This window comes from Balaenoptera physalus (genome assembly GCF_965194825.1).
Source record: "Balaenoptera physalus genome assembly, chromosome: X".
Classification (NCBI taxonomy): domain Eukaryota; kingdom Metazoa; phylum Chordata; class Mammalia; order Artiodactyla; family Balaenopteridae; genus Balaenoptera; species Balaenoptera physalus.
Genome location: NC_138903.1, coordinates 113,011,528 through 113,027,703, shown reverse-complemented (window position 1 = coordinate 113,027,703; position 16,176 = coordinate 113,011,528). Strand labels below are relative to the sequence as shown.

Here is a 16,176-nt window from a genome sequence, read left to right as displayed (position 1 = left end):
TTCTCACAACACTCCTGTGAGGTAGATGTGTTACCTATTCATAACAGAAAATCCATTATTATGCTTATTGGCATTTACTTTTAACTAGCTCATTAACCTAAGCATTTTGAATTGCACTTTTAAGTGATTCTTTATTTAAAAAAATCTTACTTTATTGACAGTATATCTTATCAGCGATTCTATCGTTTGTGCTGTTTTGATGCCAAAAATGTATCAATTTGCATTTCAATTTTTTTGTTTAAATTTTTTACTTTTGACTTTGACTTGTTTACATGCACACATGCACACACACATGAATGGAACTTTTTCTCTTTGTACAGAGAGCCTTGTGTTTTGTGTTTATGCATAGACACAGCTTTCAGTTTTGATCTTTGAATAGAAAAATACATGTGTGCATACATTCTTAGATAATATCAGAAACTCTGTGCTCTTCTTTAAAGTAGCTATTTGTCAATCTAGTAGGCTACAATTATTTTAGGACTGTTGAATTAATCTAAAAATAATGAATTATACAAAAATACCAAAATGAATAATCAGCTTAGAAAGCATATTATTAAACTTGGTCTTTATTTTGCCTCCAGAGAACATAGTTTAGAGTAAAGATTTATTCTATTTTACATATTTAGATAGGTTATCAAAAGATATCCTCGGAAGAACGGTAGCATAATGAATTATGTGATTTTATTCTTATCATTTTGCTTGAAGAAAAATTACTTAAAGTTATTTAAATTTAACTTATAAATAATTTAAATATTGAAATACTGAGCTCATAAATATAGAATTACAGGCTTGATTCTTCCCTATGCCTAATATTTCGCAGTAGCAAATTAGTCACTTAGAAATCTTTCTGATTGCTGCTATTATATAATGTAATACCATTTCTTATAAAATTTTGTATTTCTAAAGTATTGATTTGTTTTGCTGAAGTTATTCGTTTTATTTATTTATTTATTTATTTATTTATGTATGTATTTATTTCTTTTTGGCTGCGTTGGGTCTTCGTTGCTGTGTGCAGGCTTCCTCTAGTTTCAGCGAGCAGGGCTGCTCTTTGTTGCAGTGCAGGGGCTTCTCATTGCGGTGGCTTCTCTTGTTGCGGAGCACGGGCTCTAGGCGCACGGACTTCAGTAGCTGTGGCTCGTGGGCTCTAGAGCACAGGCTCAGTAGTTGTAGAGCATGGGCTTAGTTGCTCTGCGGCATGTGGGATCTTCCCGGACCAGGGCTTGAACCCATGCCCCCTGCACTGGCAGGCAGATTCTTAACCACTGCGCCACCAGGGAAGTCCCTGAAATTATTCTTGTAGGTCATAGATATTGAGAAATATCTAGGCTTGTGTTGTCATCATGTCTCAGTAAAAATGTATGTCAGTGGTTTTCGACTATATTAGTGGAATCCAAGGGTTTCATGAAGTGTCTCTGGGAGTTTTCAAGAAAGGGTGGATGTATTTAATTGGTGACTGCCCTATCTCTATCCCATGGGAGGTTGAAATTCTTCTAGACACTTCAAAAACTTCTTAATCATGAAAACTAAACTTCAAAGTCAATGTCTTGCAAATTTCCACTCATTAATGGGTTGGGGTTCAGTTTAGTGGGTGGTGACAACAAGTTTTTAAAACATTGAGATAGAGTAGAAAGTAGCATTGAGGATATGTATTGCTTCTTTCTATATACACGCCCTCAAACATGTATGTGTATACTGGATTGCGACCTAAAATAAAATTTTACTGTGGGCCATGGTCAAAGAGTTTGAGAACCAGTAATTGTTAATTACATAAATAATTAATGTGCCATATGCAACACTTAAAGATTGATGTCGTTATGTGTAGAGAAAATCCAGATCATTATTTATAGATAGATTTGAACCTTTGTACCACATAGGATAGATATGTTGGATCTTTCTATTTTCCTGGCCTTCTGTAAACACTTTATGAGGTCAGTATTTTGGTAATAAAGTATTTGATGTAGGCTACAGTAGGTATTTAATTGCGGTAGGAAATTATTAGAGAAAATCCTGATCCTGTTTGAAGCTAATGTAGTCCTGAAGTATTTAGAGGTATGATTCCTAACCATAGTTTTTGACCCCTTCCTTTCACACTCCAGAGGCATCAAAGGTCATGGACATGGAAACAGGAGATCTGGTTTTAATTCTGGCTTTGCTACTGACTGTGATGTTGAATGAATCTCAAAGGGCCTTAATTTTTGTCACCTATAATATGAGAGCTTTTGGATTATGTGATCTTTAATATTCTGTCAAGGTATTTAACTCTGAAACTATCAAGTAGTTACACAAATTTCAAAGAAGAGCTAATTTAAATTAAAATATGTGTATGTTCTATGAAACTGTACGAGGAACCATTAAACTGAGTATTTCACAAAATCAAATAAGGGTAAGGTGTATGCAGGACTAAATAGGGTCTGGCACCCTGGTTCTTTTTATTTTGCCTCTAACTCCCTAATGTCTTACTTAACTTTTTGAATACCACTTCCCAGGGAGCAGCTGAGATCTACAAAGGCCTTTTATCTGTCCTCTACTTCAGTCCAGGCAATTCTTTTATACATAGTGGGCACTCATTGAATATTTGTTGAAAGAGTCCCTGGCGTGTTTGATGCATAACTGAATTTATGAAATAATGACTTTGCAGTGAACAGTCAATTTTGTTTATGCACTGTACTTTCAGATTTACAGTACTAACCAGTCCCTTCTCAATGTAGATTTTGCTGCTCCCTGTTAACCTTTGTGGTTTTATTTTGACCCGTAATAAAAAATAATCTGGAATTCAGTTAATACAAATTAAAAATGCTTTCAATCAACTTGGCTACCACATTGGCCACTGCCTATGAAGATTTAAAAATAGTTTTAAATAATCTCACTGTTTTAAATAGACTCATGTACTAGATAAAGCAAGTCCCCTTTATAAAATCACATTTGTAGCCTCATAACATCAGGAATTTCACAAAAACATTAGTGGGCTTTCATGACCCCTTAACAAAATTTATGACTCATCCCTGCTAGAAAGTGAAGGAGACATACAAGAGATCTCAAAAGGTTGGAATCACTCATGTATGTTGAGCTTTTTCCATTTATCGAAATGCTATCATGTTGGTAATGCTGGGATCTTGGTAAGAGTATGGTATTCAGAAAGTAGTTCCTTTGCCCATGTCCTTTTGATCCTTTGTGGTATGAAGAGAGAGCCTAGTAATTGTCATCTTCTGGTGATATGAACTTCTCCGGTTCATCGAATATGCTGTACTCGTTTAATGGAAGCCTTTGCTTCTCTTTTTTTTTTTTTTTAAAAGAAATTCACGTTCTTTTATTTATTTATTTATGACTGTGTTGAGTCTTCGTTTCTGTGTGAGGGCTTTCTCTAGTTGCGGCAAGTGGGGACCACTCTTCATCGCGGTGCGCGGGCCTCTCACCATCGCGGCCTCTCTTGTTGCGGAGCACAGGCTCCAGACGCGCAGGCTCAGTAATTGTGGCTCACGGGCCCAGTTGCTCCGTGGCATGTGGGATCTTCCCAGACCAGGGCTCGAACCCGTGTCCCCTGCATTGGCAGGCAGATTCTCAACCACTGCGCCACCAGGGAAGCCCTTTGCTTCTCTTTTGTTGATGAAAAATATTAGCATGTCATACAGATAATTGACTACAAAAGTATCTTTGGGCCTCAGATTTCCTATCTCTAAAATGGATGAGACCGAATGATTCCAAGGGTCTCTTAGAATTCTTAATAGTCTGTTGATGCTTTAATTCTGTGACATCTTGTCAACATATTCTAATATAAGGAACTTTATTTTGCATCAGGCCGCTTTTATTCGTGATGAAATGATGCCAGGAGAGTGGGATGTTTGTGTTACTTCTTATGAGATGGTAATTAAAGAAAAATCTGTATTCAAAAAGTTTCACTGGCGATACCTAGTCATCGATGAGGCTCACAGAATAAAGAATGAAAAATCTAAGGTAAGCTAGTTCTCAACATCTTTATTAAAGTTTTCTTTTAACTACCATTTCTGTTTGTTTACTTCTCTGTATTCAGAATTTAAAAAGTGATAGAAGATTGTGATTTTATTCACAGAATGTGAATGAAAATCAGTTTTTAAAATGATTTTGAAGTTTAAATGATTGAATATAAGACAAATGAAAATTGAGCCCAGTTTTTATGTAAAGAAAATTAGGTGTTCATTTGCTATAACTGTTGCAGCCTAAGTAACTCTGTTATGCTACAGTATTTTAATATTTTGGCAATATTTGGTGTATAAATGTCATTTGCATTGGTTTATTTTTGAGGAGCTACCTTACGTGTATTCATATGGATTAGAAAAAATCATTTCCTAGAATTTTCTGACTTGTGTGAATTAGAGTGTGGTGTTAACATTGAAAAATACCAACATTTCTTGCCATTCAACTCCATCAACAGTAGGAAAAGCGTCAATTATTATGATGAACCTCTCTTTGGATCACTGGGCTGCTTTGGGAGAACCAGGGACACAACTGAAGCAAAATCACCAGGTGGTGCTTTTCAAATTAGAGTTAATACCCGATAAGAGGACGCATGTTAGAGAATAATTGTTAATTTAAGAGCACTATAAAAATGTGCATTTTTATTGATAAGATTACTGTTCTTTTATACTTTTTCTGCTTTAATTTTTGTGGTTTTATATTTAGAAAGTTAATATAAGATATTCGGGGAAAATGGGCTCAAGTGTGGTGCTTAAAAATTGTGACCAGGCCAAGTTAGAAGTTGGCTAGGCATGGTGGATGAACATGATTGGCAGGGAGAAGGCGATACTGTTGTATAAAGTGACTAGCCTGAATTCCATAGAGTTCTGACTGTTTCTGTGGACCCAAAGTGGAAAAAATAAATTTTTTAAAGTGGGGGAACGGTCTCAGGTGTGACTGTGATCTGCATTCTTGTAAGTGTAGAAATGCCTAGAATATTTTGTTCAGTTGTGCTTCACTGTGGCAATGTCACCTGAACCAGGATATTTTGCCACAGAAAATTAATTTTCAAGTTTTATTTTATTCAAAAAATGTATTGGGTTGGATGAAGAACTGATGAACATTCTAATAAATAAAACAATGTTGACATAACTATTCTTTTTCTAGCTTTCAGAGATTGTTCGTGAGTTCAAGTCAACTAACCGCTTGCTCCTAACTGGAACACCTTTGCAGAATAACCTGCATGAACTCTGGGCACTACTCAACTTTTTATTGCCTGATGTCTTTAATTCTGCAGATGTAAGTTTGTCATACGTTTTAAGTGTAATTTTCTTGTGTTCACAGACATCTGTTTTCAAAGCATAGAATGTAGATTGAAATTGATAGTTCTTTTTCACTTGTAATTCTTTATTTGTGTTTTGATTTTCTCAGAAAGGTGCTCTTAACTAGAAATTTTTTCAAACAGGGATATTTAGAGAAATAATGTTTCTTTTCTTTGAGATTATCCTGCCTGTTAAACTTTGCCTATATAATAACATTGCTACCACAACTTATGACATAAGGTAGACTGAGTTCAGAATAGTGCTTTCTAAATTTTCTTTTAATTAAATTGGAAGGGTTTTCTGCATACTAGTTTGGCAGGTGGAGTCATTGAAATAATCTTTAATTATTGCAGGTATTAACATTTGGTGAGTACTAAAGAGTTTATAATATGTGATGTGAAAAGCAACATATTTTGTAAATGTATGATTTATACTGTTTTTATCATTAACACAAGGTTATGCTAGTGCAGCAAACAGAATTGAATGATTTAAGGAGTTTGGAGCTTGATTTTCCTCATTACTGATATTAATTGATAATAAAAAGTACCAAGTTCAGCTATCTATTGGTTTGTATACCTTATCTTGCTTTTGTTCATTTTTACTGTTTGATTAACATTTTCATTAGCATGTTTTCGATTTTTTATTCTTATTCCTACTCCTTTTAACTGGATATAATGCTACTATGGTATGGGGAAGCCTAATGAAAGCTTTTTAAGGAAAAACTGCTGATGGAGTGCCTCTATAATGCGGTTCAAATTTTGTTAACTGCTCCAGTATTTTATCTGTTTTCAAAGTAAATAATATTGGCCATCACAGTTAACATATTTTTGACAGTGCTTTTAAAATGAATTATTGCTATATGAGTTGTATAAGAATTTATAGAATACTGAATTTATTAAAAAAAACAACTGTGCACTTACTGCAGAATTTTCACCCCTCCACAGGACTTTGATTCTTGGTTTGACACTAAAAATTGCCTTGGTGATCAAAAACTTGTGGAAAGACTTCATGCAGTAAGTAATAGCAGACAGGAAAATTTAGTAATTATATATATATAACTGAGTTAGAAAACAAGCTGCTATAGAATCTATTTGAACTTGTGGATTTGCTTCTGGGCTCAGTCTCAGTGTTTTTCCCTCTCAACTTTTTTAATAGCCTCTTTGGGAGGCAAACTCCTACTATATCCTCAGCTTCTCTATGGAACAGCTCTTTTGCTTTGGCTCTCTCCCCTGGATAATGTGGTTCTCTCCCATAGAGGCTGTTCACTCTCCCGTACCCCACAGGTCCTTGAGATTGCATCAGTATTCTCCTAGTTCCTCAATGCCATTTCAAAACCATTGCTTCTCCACTGTCACGTGTAAAACTCTTCCTTTGAGGCTCAAGTTATCTTGCAAGTCCATCCTCCGTCCATTCTTTTATCTGTCATCTATTCATTACCAGGTGACCCCCTCACATTCATTGAACACCAGTTTTCCCTTCTTTGTTAACAGCTTCTTGTATCCTTCTCTTTCACTCATATTATTCCATTTGTACCTGTCCTGTTATCTCACAGAGATATCCAGTGCCTGGACCCCTGCTTTACCCCCATCTGTCAGACCATTTCTGTTACATTTTCTGTATCCAGCAATGAGCCCATTTTCTATCACTTGAACCACTTTTTTTTTGCCAATATCTCAAACTCCCTTGCTCTCTTGATCTGCCATTTCTGCCCTAAAAGCCCTAAACTGGAATTATGTAACTGTGTCTCTGTCCTATGGGTTTGAATTCTGCTTCTACCACTTACTAGCAGAGTGACCTGCTCTGTACTGGGGCTGCTCAACACTGATAAAGAAGATTACACCCACTGTACAGGTTGGAGCCACTACAGTTTCATGTTCCCTAACATAAGCTGGGATTTGATGATGTTGGTGATCCTTCAACATGGCCTTCTTCAGCATTCTTTCTCATTTCCTAGAACAGCTATTTCAGACTTTCCCCGGTCTCCCCAAGACCTCTAACCCAGGTGTTCCCTGCCCTCCTCCTTTCTCAGCAAGTACCAAGTACCATCATTCCTTTCTCAGCAAGTACCAAGTACCATCATTCCTTTCTCAAAGAGAAAATAGAAGACATTAGGTAGGAACTCCTTCAAGGATATCCATCTTCCAAGGATATCTGCATCTGTGTTACCCCTGTTTGAGTGGAAGAGGTCTTCTTTCTCCCAGCAATGGCTAATTGTTCCAACGTGAACCCTGGATCTCATCTTTTCCTGTTTCCTTATGGACTTTTCCCCTTGATTTATCCTTTTTATTGACTGAATTTTCTACCTCTCCTTCCATGTTGGCTCTTTTCCTTCAACATGTAAATATGCTTAATTATCTCCCTTATTAAATCCTAACCCACACTTAGATGCCCCCACCTCACATACACAGAACAGTACTCCCTCAACACTTTGTCCTTCTCGAGCTCTGATTCTGGTTTATTACCTTGATGGCTAAGCTATTTGAAAGTTTAGTTTATCCCCTCTATCTCCACCACCAAATCTCCTATTTGCTCTTTTTTTTTTTTTTTTTTTTGGCCACACCATGCGGCATGTGGGATATTAGTTCTCGACCAGTGATCAAACCCCTGCCCCCTGCACTGGAAGCGTGGAGTCTCAACCACTGGACCTCCAGGGAAGTCCCTATTCACTCTTTTTTAAAATGTACACCTATAATTTTAATTGGCTTAGTGGAGTTTTGTGAGGAAGTGGGTATAGATGCATTTGCTATTTTTTGTCTGCTGTTTTTAACGAGAGTCTCAATCTCTCTTTACAAATAATACTAAAAAAAAACCCCATGTATTGTCCACTTCTCCCTCTCTCCCCCTACCCTGGAAAAATGTAAACTTGATGTGGCAGAGACCCTGTCTATTTTCCACCACATTGTGCCCTGTGTGCCTGGTCCAGAGTAACTGCTCATTAAACATTTATTGACTTGAAGCCCCAACAGTCATCATACTTTATGTAAATATTTATTTAGAGTTAAACAGAACAAGTCCAGAAACAAATGACCTTATGTAATAGGGAATTTATTGTAAGAATGCAGAGGAGTAGAAGACAAATCTTCCAAGAATCTTGTAACACAAGTTGTAGTACAGCTGGGCCTCTGATAGCACGAACTTGGTCAACTCTGGGGAATGTTTACTCTGTCTCTGGTGGGTCCTATTCACTCCTGAATCCATTGACCACTAGCTTTTATCCATTAAATACAATTGAAACTTACCTCACAAGTGTTTGTGATTTTTCAGTTACTTAGTTCAGGGTATACCTTTTGGTCAGTGCCCTAGCATCTCTGTAATATTTAGTACCGCTAACCACTCCTGCTTTAAGAGCTTTCTGTTTAGTGTCTGGGGTATGGGATGGATTTTCTCTTACCTCTTTGGCTATTCTTTTCAGTCCCCATCATGGGCTTTTCTTTCTCTGTCTCTGAAAGTTTAGTGTTTTGTAGGGCTTTGTCTTTGTCTTCCTTTTTCATTTGTGCTCTCCCTGGGGGTTCACTCCCATAGTTTCAGCTACCACCTCTATACTTGTAACTCCCAAATTTCTCTCTCCTTGTCTCTCTCCTAAGCTCTAAACTTACATATCCCACTGCCTTCTGAGTCTTCTGCCTAAATGTCTCACAGGCAGTTGAAACTCTTAAAAATGCCACTTAGACAAATTTAAGAGGCCCAAGCAGGAAACCAGAAGTCTTCTTTTACACTTCCCTTTTCCTTACCTCCCATGGATCTCTAGTAATAATAGCCACAGTTTACTGATGTCTACTGTGGTTAAGCTCTACACATGTACTACCACAAATTGTCACAGCAGCCTTGAAAATAGGTATCTTTATCCCCATTTAAAAATGCTTGGCATACATATATACCATAAATCTATATGTTTTGGATGAATGGATGAGGAAACAGGTTTGGAAAAGTTAAAGAACTTGCCCAGCTCACAACAGCTAATCAGGGACTGAGCTGGATGTAGAATCAGCCTGATCTGGGTTTGATTTCTGCTTCTACCACTTACTAGCAAGGTGACTTTGGTGACGTTACTAAAATTGAAATAATTGCCTTTCCCTCAAAGATTTATTGTAAGGATTTAATACTCTATCAAGTTCATGGCGTAGTATTTGGCACATTGCAGGTCCTGTAGAGATTTTTTTTTTCTTGTGATAGAATTTGCCTTGCAGGTATATACTGATTATTTCATGTTTTTTTCTCTTTTCATTCGTATCTTCCTTAACATTGAACCATTTTTTCCTCATTCATATATTTAACCATTTTTAAATGGCTTGAATTTTTGTTTCACTTTTAGAGACTCTTGGATCCATACTCTGACCTCAGATTTCCTCTCAGGTTTAAAAATATTGTATGACAGCAGATTTTTAAAAAAAGGATATTTTGTACTTTTTCAATAGTCAATAATCTTATTGTCTTAATTTTTAATGTCTTTTCTGCCATCAAATCATGAATGTCTAATTTAGGTCCCCTATTCTGAGTCTCTAATGGGCCATTACTTGGTTCTTTTTTACCAAGAAAGTTGGCAACTGGTGTTGGTAGTGTTTTTCAGATTATACAGTGGGAAGTAAATTTCACATTAGGGTGTTGTCAATGAAATAAATGGTTTATAATATTGAATGTTTTATAAACTTTTATAAAAACTCTCACTTTTTAGGTTTTAAAACCATTTTTGTTACGACGTATAAAAACTGATGTAGAGAAGAGCCTGCCTCCTAAAAAAGAAATCAAGATTTACTTGGGATTGAGTAAAATGCAGCGAGAATGGTGAGCTATTTTATTTCCATTAGAATTTATTTATTAAAAATTAGCTTTGTAGTGGTTCAGTTGTGCCTTTAGTTCAAAAATTACATTTTTATGTTTAAATGCCAAGTTAAGTAGTTCAGATATTTTAATAGAAAATTGATGAGTATTTTATTTAACCTTTAGGAAAGGGCATGGGTCTTCGAGTCTATAGACCTGTGTTTGAGTCAGTGCTTTGCCTCTTAATAGCTATTTAGCTTGGACAAGTTATGTAATCTCAGTTTCCCTTCTGTAAAATGGGGATAATAATACTTACTTATAAGGATGTTAGGGTTAAAGGGGATAATGTCACTGGCACATTAGTTATTCTTGCTTTTTCCATCAATGAAAAAAGCAAGCTTGTATTGATAAATACAAGCAGAGCAGGAAATTGACAAGAGGAGTCACAAGGAATCATAAATTAGATAAAATTAAACATGTTAATAATGTAATAATGCTACTAAGAGAAGCAAAATGTTGCTTATATAAATAAAATTAGATAATTTATAATATACAGTGACTTCTCTATTATTGAAGCCAGTATAGAGTACTTGTAAAGAGTATATTTCTCTGGACTCAGACGTTAAGATCAAACCCTCGCTTTGTCCCTTTCTGTGGCTCTGAATAAATTGTTTCACTTCTTTTAGCTGCCTGAATTTCCATCTGTAAAATGGCAGTGACCCTAGTACTTATCTTGGAGTTGTGAAGATTTAACAAGATGATTCATATACCTGGCACTTGCACTCAGTACAAGTTGGCTGTCGTTATAATTAAATATTATTACTGTCCAGGTGGATACGTAGGTCTGTTTTCTCCTGGGTGAAGGTCTAGAAAAGACAATAAAAATGTTTATAGGATCAGAAAAAAATGACCTATGAAGACAGGTATAAGAAATTGCAATTGTTTTTAGCTCAAACAAGTAAAAGCCAGATACCAACTTTCAGCAAATATTCAGATGTAGTTGTCTGAATTGTTATCAGCTGATGGCAATTTTTAGCAATGGATAAAGCAGGAGGAAATAGGTTTACAGGCAACATACAAGTTAAAATATTCAGATCTTCACTATTTTTTGGTTTTGCTGATCAAATTTAGTCTCAAATCAAATCTTTTTGTTTTTCTTTAAATAGGAATCTAAGCAGATCACCAAAGGGACATTAATTTTTTTTCCAAAGGGACATTTCTTGATGGCATTAAGCCTTTATAATAGTCGATGATTAATTATAGTTTAAAATTTTAGGTATACAAAAATCCTGATGAAAGATATTGATGTTCTAAACTCTGCTGGCAAAATGGACAAAATGCGGCTCTTAAACATTCTGATGCAGCTTCGAAAGTGCTGTAATCATCCTTACCTGTTTGATGGTGCTGAACCTGGTCCACCATATACCACAGATGAGCACATTGTTAGCAACAGTGGTAAAATGGTAGTTCTTGATAAACTGTTGGCCAAACTCAAAGAACAGGGTGAGTTACAAATCTTCAAATTAATGTGAAGTAACTTAATATTGTATATGAATAACATTTTGCATAATCATTTGTCATTCATTCATTCACTTGTTCAGCACACATTGTTGAGTATTTACTGTTTGTCAGGAATTGTCCTATGGGCTGGGTATGCAAAGATGCACAAGACAACAGTCCTTGCCTTGTAGATGCTCACAGTACAGCGAGGGGGAATAGTTGCAGGTCATTGTGATAGTGCTGTGATATGCTGAGAGATTGGGAGTTGGGGAAGTCTTCACAAAGATGACGTTTGAGGTGAGCACGGGAGAATGTGTAGGAGTAAACCATGAGGAAAAGGAAGGGAAGGGTGTTCCGCATCTTCAGTGAAGCAGAGATGTGAAAGAAGGGAATGTGGAGCTTGTGGTATCTGGGTAGAGTGGCAGTGGATGAGTCTGGGAAGATGGATGGGGCCATTACAAAAGGCCTTTTACACTATGATTTAAGGAGTTTGGACTATTTTGAAGGTGATGGGGGTGGTCATAGAAAATTTGGCTGTGGAGAGTGATGTGATCAGACTTGTATGTTAGGAAGAGACGCTTGGAAGCAGTATGGGGGTGTATCTACTGAGGATGAGAGACTAGAAACATCCTCAGGATGGAGTAAAGGCAGATTTTATTTTATTTATTTATTATTTTTAAAATTTATTTTTATTTTTTTATCATTTAAATTTTATTTTATTTATTTTTTTATACAGAAGGTTCTTATTAGTTATCTGTTTTATACATATTAGTGTATATATGTCAATCCCAATCTCCCAATTCAACCCACCACTTCCCCCCTCTTGGTGTCCGTATGTTTGTTCTCTACATCTGTGTCTCTATTTCTAGTAAGGGCAGATTTTAAATCATCTCAATATGCGTGGAGGATTTTGAAGACCTTAAAAATGTGTAACTCAACAAATGCATACTTCTGTATAGTATCGTTGAAGGTGTGTGTTTGTGTTTGTGTGTGTGTGTGTGTGTGGTTAGTGGAGTGTTCATATGCTATATATTTATATTGCATATGATGTTTACTTTTATTTTTGTAACTTTCAAGTTAGTTTTACACAAGATGAATAACTTGGTTTTTTTTGGTGAAATGTTTTAGGTTCAAGGGTTCTCATTTTTAGCCAGATGACTCGCTTGCTGGACATTTTGGAGGATTATTGTATGTGGCGTGGTTACGAGTATTGTCGACTGGATGGACAAACCCCACATGAAGAAAGAGAGGTGAGGAAGAGAAAATAAAACAAGACTTGAAAAATCAGAGTTCAATTAAGCCATGTTTTTAATCATTAGGTAGTTTTGAACTTTGGCCTTTTCTTTAGCTAGGTGCATTGAATTTCTCACTACCATCTCTCTCTCTTTGAGATCTTTAGCTGGGCTTCCATTACACTGGCTCTTTACAAATCATTCTTTCCAAGGTTTTCAAAGACATCCTAAGTTATCTATTACATCCTTACCTCCTGTAATCACTGCTGTCTCTGGCCTTTTGACTACTTGTTTCTCAGTTTACTCTTTGACCCCTGATTCTATGTCATTTTCTTTTCTTGATTTGCCTCCTACATTAGACCCTCGCCATTCATGGAGTTTAACAGTTGAGATTGTTTCAATTTATGAACAACCGTAGACTCATGAGACAGTAATTTGTAAAGGGAATGATCTCAGTCTTATAGAAATTTTGTACAACTGAAATGGACAACATAGGTGTAGGAGCTTATGCACTTGGATTTTGGAGTACTAAAAGGTTGGTGTGCAGGAATGAGTCACTTAGCTAATGAGGAAGCCTGCCTAGCACCCAGTATTTTTCTCTAATTTGGAAATTCTTAAAGAATTTTAGATGATTTCTCATGAATGTCAGGGGTCTAATGTATTTTAAGCCCTTTAAAGCACTTATTTTTTGAGGGAGAGGGCTTTGCTAATTTATCTTCTCTTTTCTGTGATCCTTCAGGGCTCTGTCTTTGGCCTCTGTTTTAAGTCTATACTCATGCTCTGGGCAGAGATCGTGATTTCATGGTATAGTGGAAAATGCATTGAACTTGGTTTCAGAAGACCTGAACTTAACACCAACTCCACCACTATGCGTGCAAGCTATTTAATCCTCTGAGCCTCAGTATCTTTGACTCTTTATTATAAGGGTAATATTAATGCTTAGGCTTCTGTTTTCCTGACAGTGTTGTGAGGATCACTGCATATAATATGTATGAACAGAGTTTTTGTACTATGTAGTGCAGTATAGCCCACAGGTCATGAAAGTGCACACAGGCCTTTTCACCTCTCAGCTCTAGGACCCCTTCTCAGGCCACAAAGACTCTCAGCCTGTGTCCCTCTCCTTCCATAGCTGCAGTGGGCACTCTGTCCCTTGTGTGCCTCCTTAGTGAAACCTGGCATAGTGTACGATAGTGTCCACAGCAGGAGCACAGGCCCTTTTCACATTAAGAGTTTTCCTGCTACCCACTGTGGGAAAACAGTTGTGGTAATATTTAAAAATGAGGACGTTTCAAAGCTTATACTGTTCCCTGCTCTTTAGTCTTTTACCCTCTCTGAAATGATAACTTGAAGCTTTATTGGGCTTTTGCTGATTTATTCCTGGGAATGGATTTCTCCAGATCCACATTAAGCATAGTACCATTCAAGATGGCCCTTCTTCCCGGAATGAAGATGATACTAAGGCAGAAGAGTAGGTGCTTTCTGATCTCAAAGAGCCAATTTGCATTTCTGTCTAATCTCTCTGCTCATGAATAATGTGGACTTTACCTAATTATGCTCCAATTATCTGGTTTCTTAAAATGTTAGATAATGTTCTCCCTTCAGAGACTTTGAGTCACATGCTTTGACTTTAGATATAGCAAAGTGAGGGACTTCCCTGGTGGTCCAGTGGTTGAGACTTTGCCTTCCAATGCAGGGGCTGCGGGTTCGATCCCTGGCTAGGGAGCTAAGATCCCACATGCCTTGCAGCCAAAAATCCAAAACATAAAATAGAAGCAATATTGTAACAAATTCAATGAAGACTTTAAAAACGGTCCACATCAAAAACAAATCTTTAAAAAAAAAAAGATATAGCAAAGTGAGAGCTGTTAATTTTGTTTTGGAAATGTCCTGCCTTCCCATTATGTTGCTGTTCAGATAAGCATTTCATCTATTTTCCTAGTAAGAAGGGGAAGACTACCTTTAATTCCTTACTCGATTTGTTTGCGAGCTGTTAATAAGCAATTCTTTCTCAATAGCAGCCGGATTTGCCCTTTTTCCATTGCTACAGCTAAATTCAGCTAGCTTCTGTAACCTTTACGTATTGGCCTCCTCACTTTTATAGCGAAAGGAACTAACATTTGTCAAGCAACGACTATGAGCTAGGCAACTTAGAGTTCCAGCTGAATTCTCCCAGCAGCCCAGTAAAGTATTGGCATAATTTTCTCCACTTGAAACTGTGTCTCAGAGAGGTTAAATGCTTGCTGAGAACCACATGTGTAATAAATGGTAGAGTTATGATTCATGCCCAGGTTTTTGCTATTTCCTCTACACCAAATTGCCTCTCACTACACCATGCTGCTTTCTGTACTGCCCCCTCTACATGCTGTATGGACTGCGGCAGAGTCACCTTCTCTGTCTGCAACTTTTGACCATGCCATTCCATTCCTTAAAAATAGAACTTCCTGTATTTTGTTATTATGAAAGTAATATATGATTGCCAAGGAAATCTTGAGAAGAAAAGTATTTCTGGCCAATCTTTTTATGCATATATAATATATAAATAATTAATATTATACTCTATACACTACATATGAAGTTCAGTATCCTGATACTTTTTACTCAACATTATGTTGTACTTTCCTATATCAGTAAAAAATATCATTGTAAAAATAATTTTAGTGTAATATTTCATCCTGTGGACATACAATAAATAATTTATCCCCCTATTGTTGATCATTCAGTTTGTTTCCAATTTTTCACTATTATAAATAATGCTTAAGTAAAAGTCCTTATACATAAATCTTTGTGCCCATCTCTGATTATTTCCTTAGGATAAATTCCTAGAAGTGGAATTACTGGGTCAAAGGGTATGAACACTTTTAAGACTCTTGATGCATATTGCCAAATTGCTTTCCAGAAAGGTTGTACCAATTTACACTCCCAGCAGCAATGTATGAGAGTGCCCGTCTCACCGCCCCCTCGTCAACATTGAGTATATCATTTTTTTAATCTTTAAAAAATGGTATTATGTTGTTTTAATTTGCATTTATTTGATTACTAGTGAGACTGAACATTATTCTTGTGTTTATTAGCCATTCGTACTTGTTCTTTTGTGTACTGTCCTTTTTTTTTCTCATTTTTCTATTGGGGTCTTAGTGTTTCTTTCTAATTAATTTGTATGAGATCTTTATATAGTAAGGATATTAACATCCTATTAATTTTTAAGACTCTTCACTGAATATCCCTGGATTACTTTCCTGATTTTCCTCATTACTTCCCTGTTTGCTCCTTTTCACCATATGGAAATAAATCTACTTACCTTCCCCTCTATCTGTTGCTCTCATTCCCATTTCTAAACTTTTATCTCTCTTGGTTGGTCTTCTATACCTTCTTTATTAATTCTTCATAAATTAATGGGAATGAAGTTGAGATATATGACATTTTACCCCCTAGAT

General features: G+C 36.3%; 1 protein-coding gene across 5 annotated transcripts in view; it reads left to right on the top strand.

Moving 5' to 3' along the window:
• The window catches only part of SMARCA1 (SNF2 related chromatin remodeling ATPase 1), a 68,923-nt gene that overhangs the window by 10,744 nt on the left and 42,003 nt on the right, over positions 1-16,176 (top strand). For 3 of the 5 annotated variants that reach the window (XM_082446812.1, XM_082446810.1, XM_082446813.1), the window contains exons 7-13: positions 3,796-3,951; positions 5,098-5,229; positions 6,197-6,265; positions 9,925-10,034; positions 11,287-11,513; positions 12,639-12,760; positions 15,553-15,588. In XM_082446812.1, coding sequence (XP_082302938.1) covers positions 3,796-3,951; positions 5,098-5,229; positions 6,197-6,265; positions 9,925-10,034; positions 11,287-11,513; positions 12,639-12,760; positions 15,553-15,588 — 852 coding nt within the window. The remainder of the gene's footprint in view (positions 1-3,795; positions 3,952-5,097; positions 5,230-6,196; positions 6,266-9,924; positions 10,035-11,286; positions 11,514-12,638; positions 12,761-15,552; positions 15,589-16,176) is intronic. The other 2 variants (XM_082446814.1, XM_082446811.1) reach the window with 1 other exon arrangement.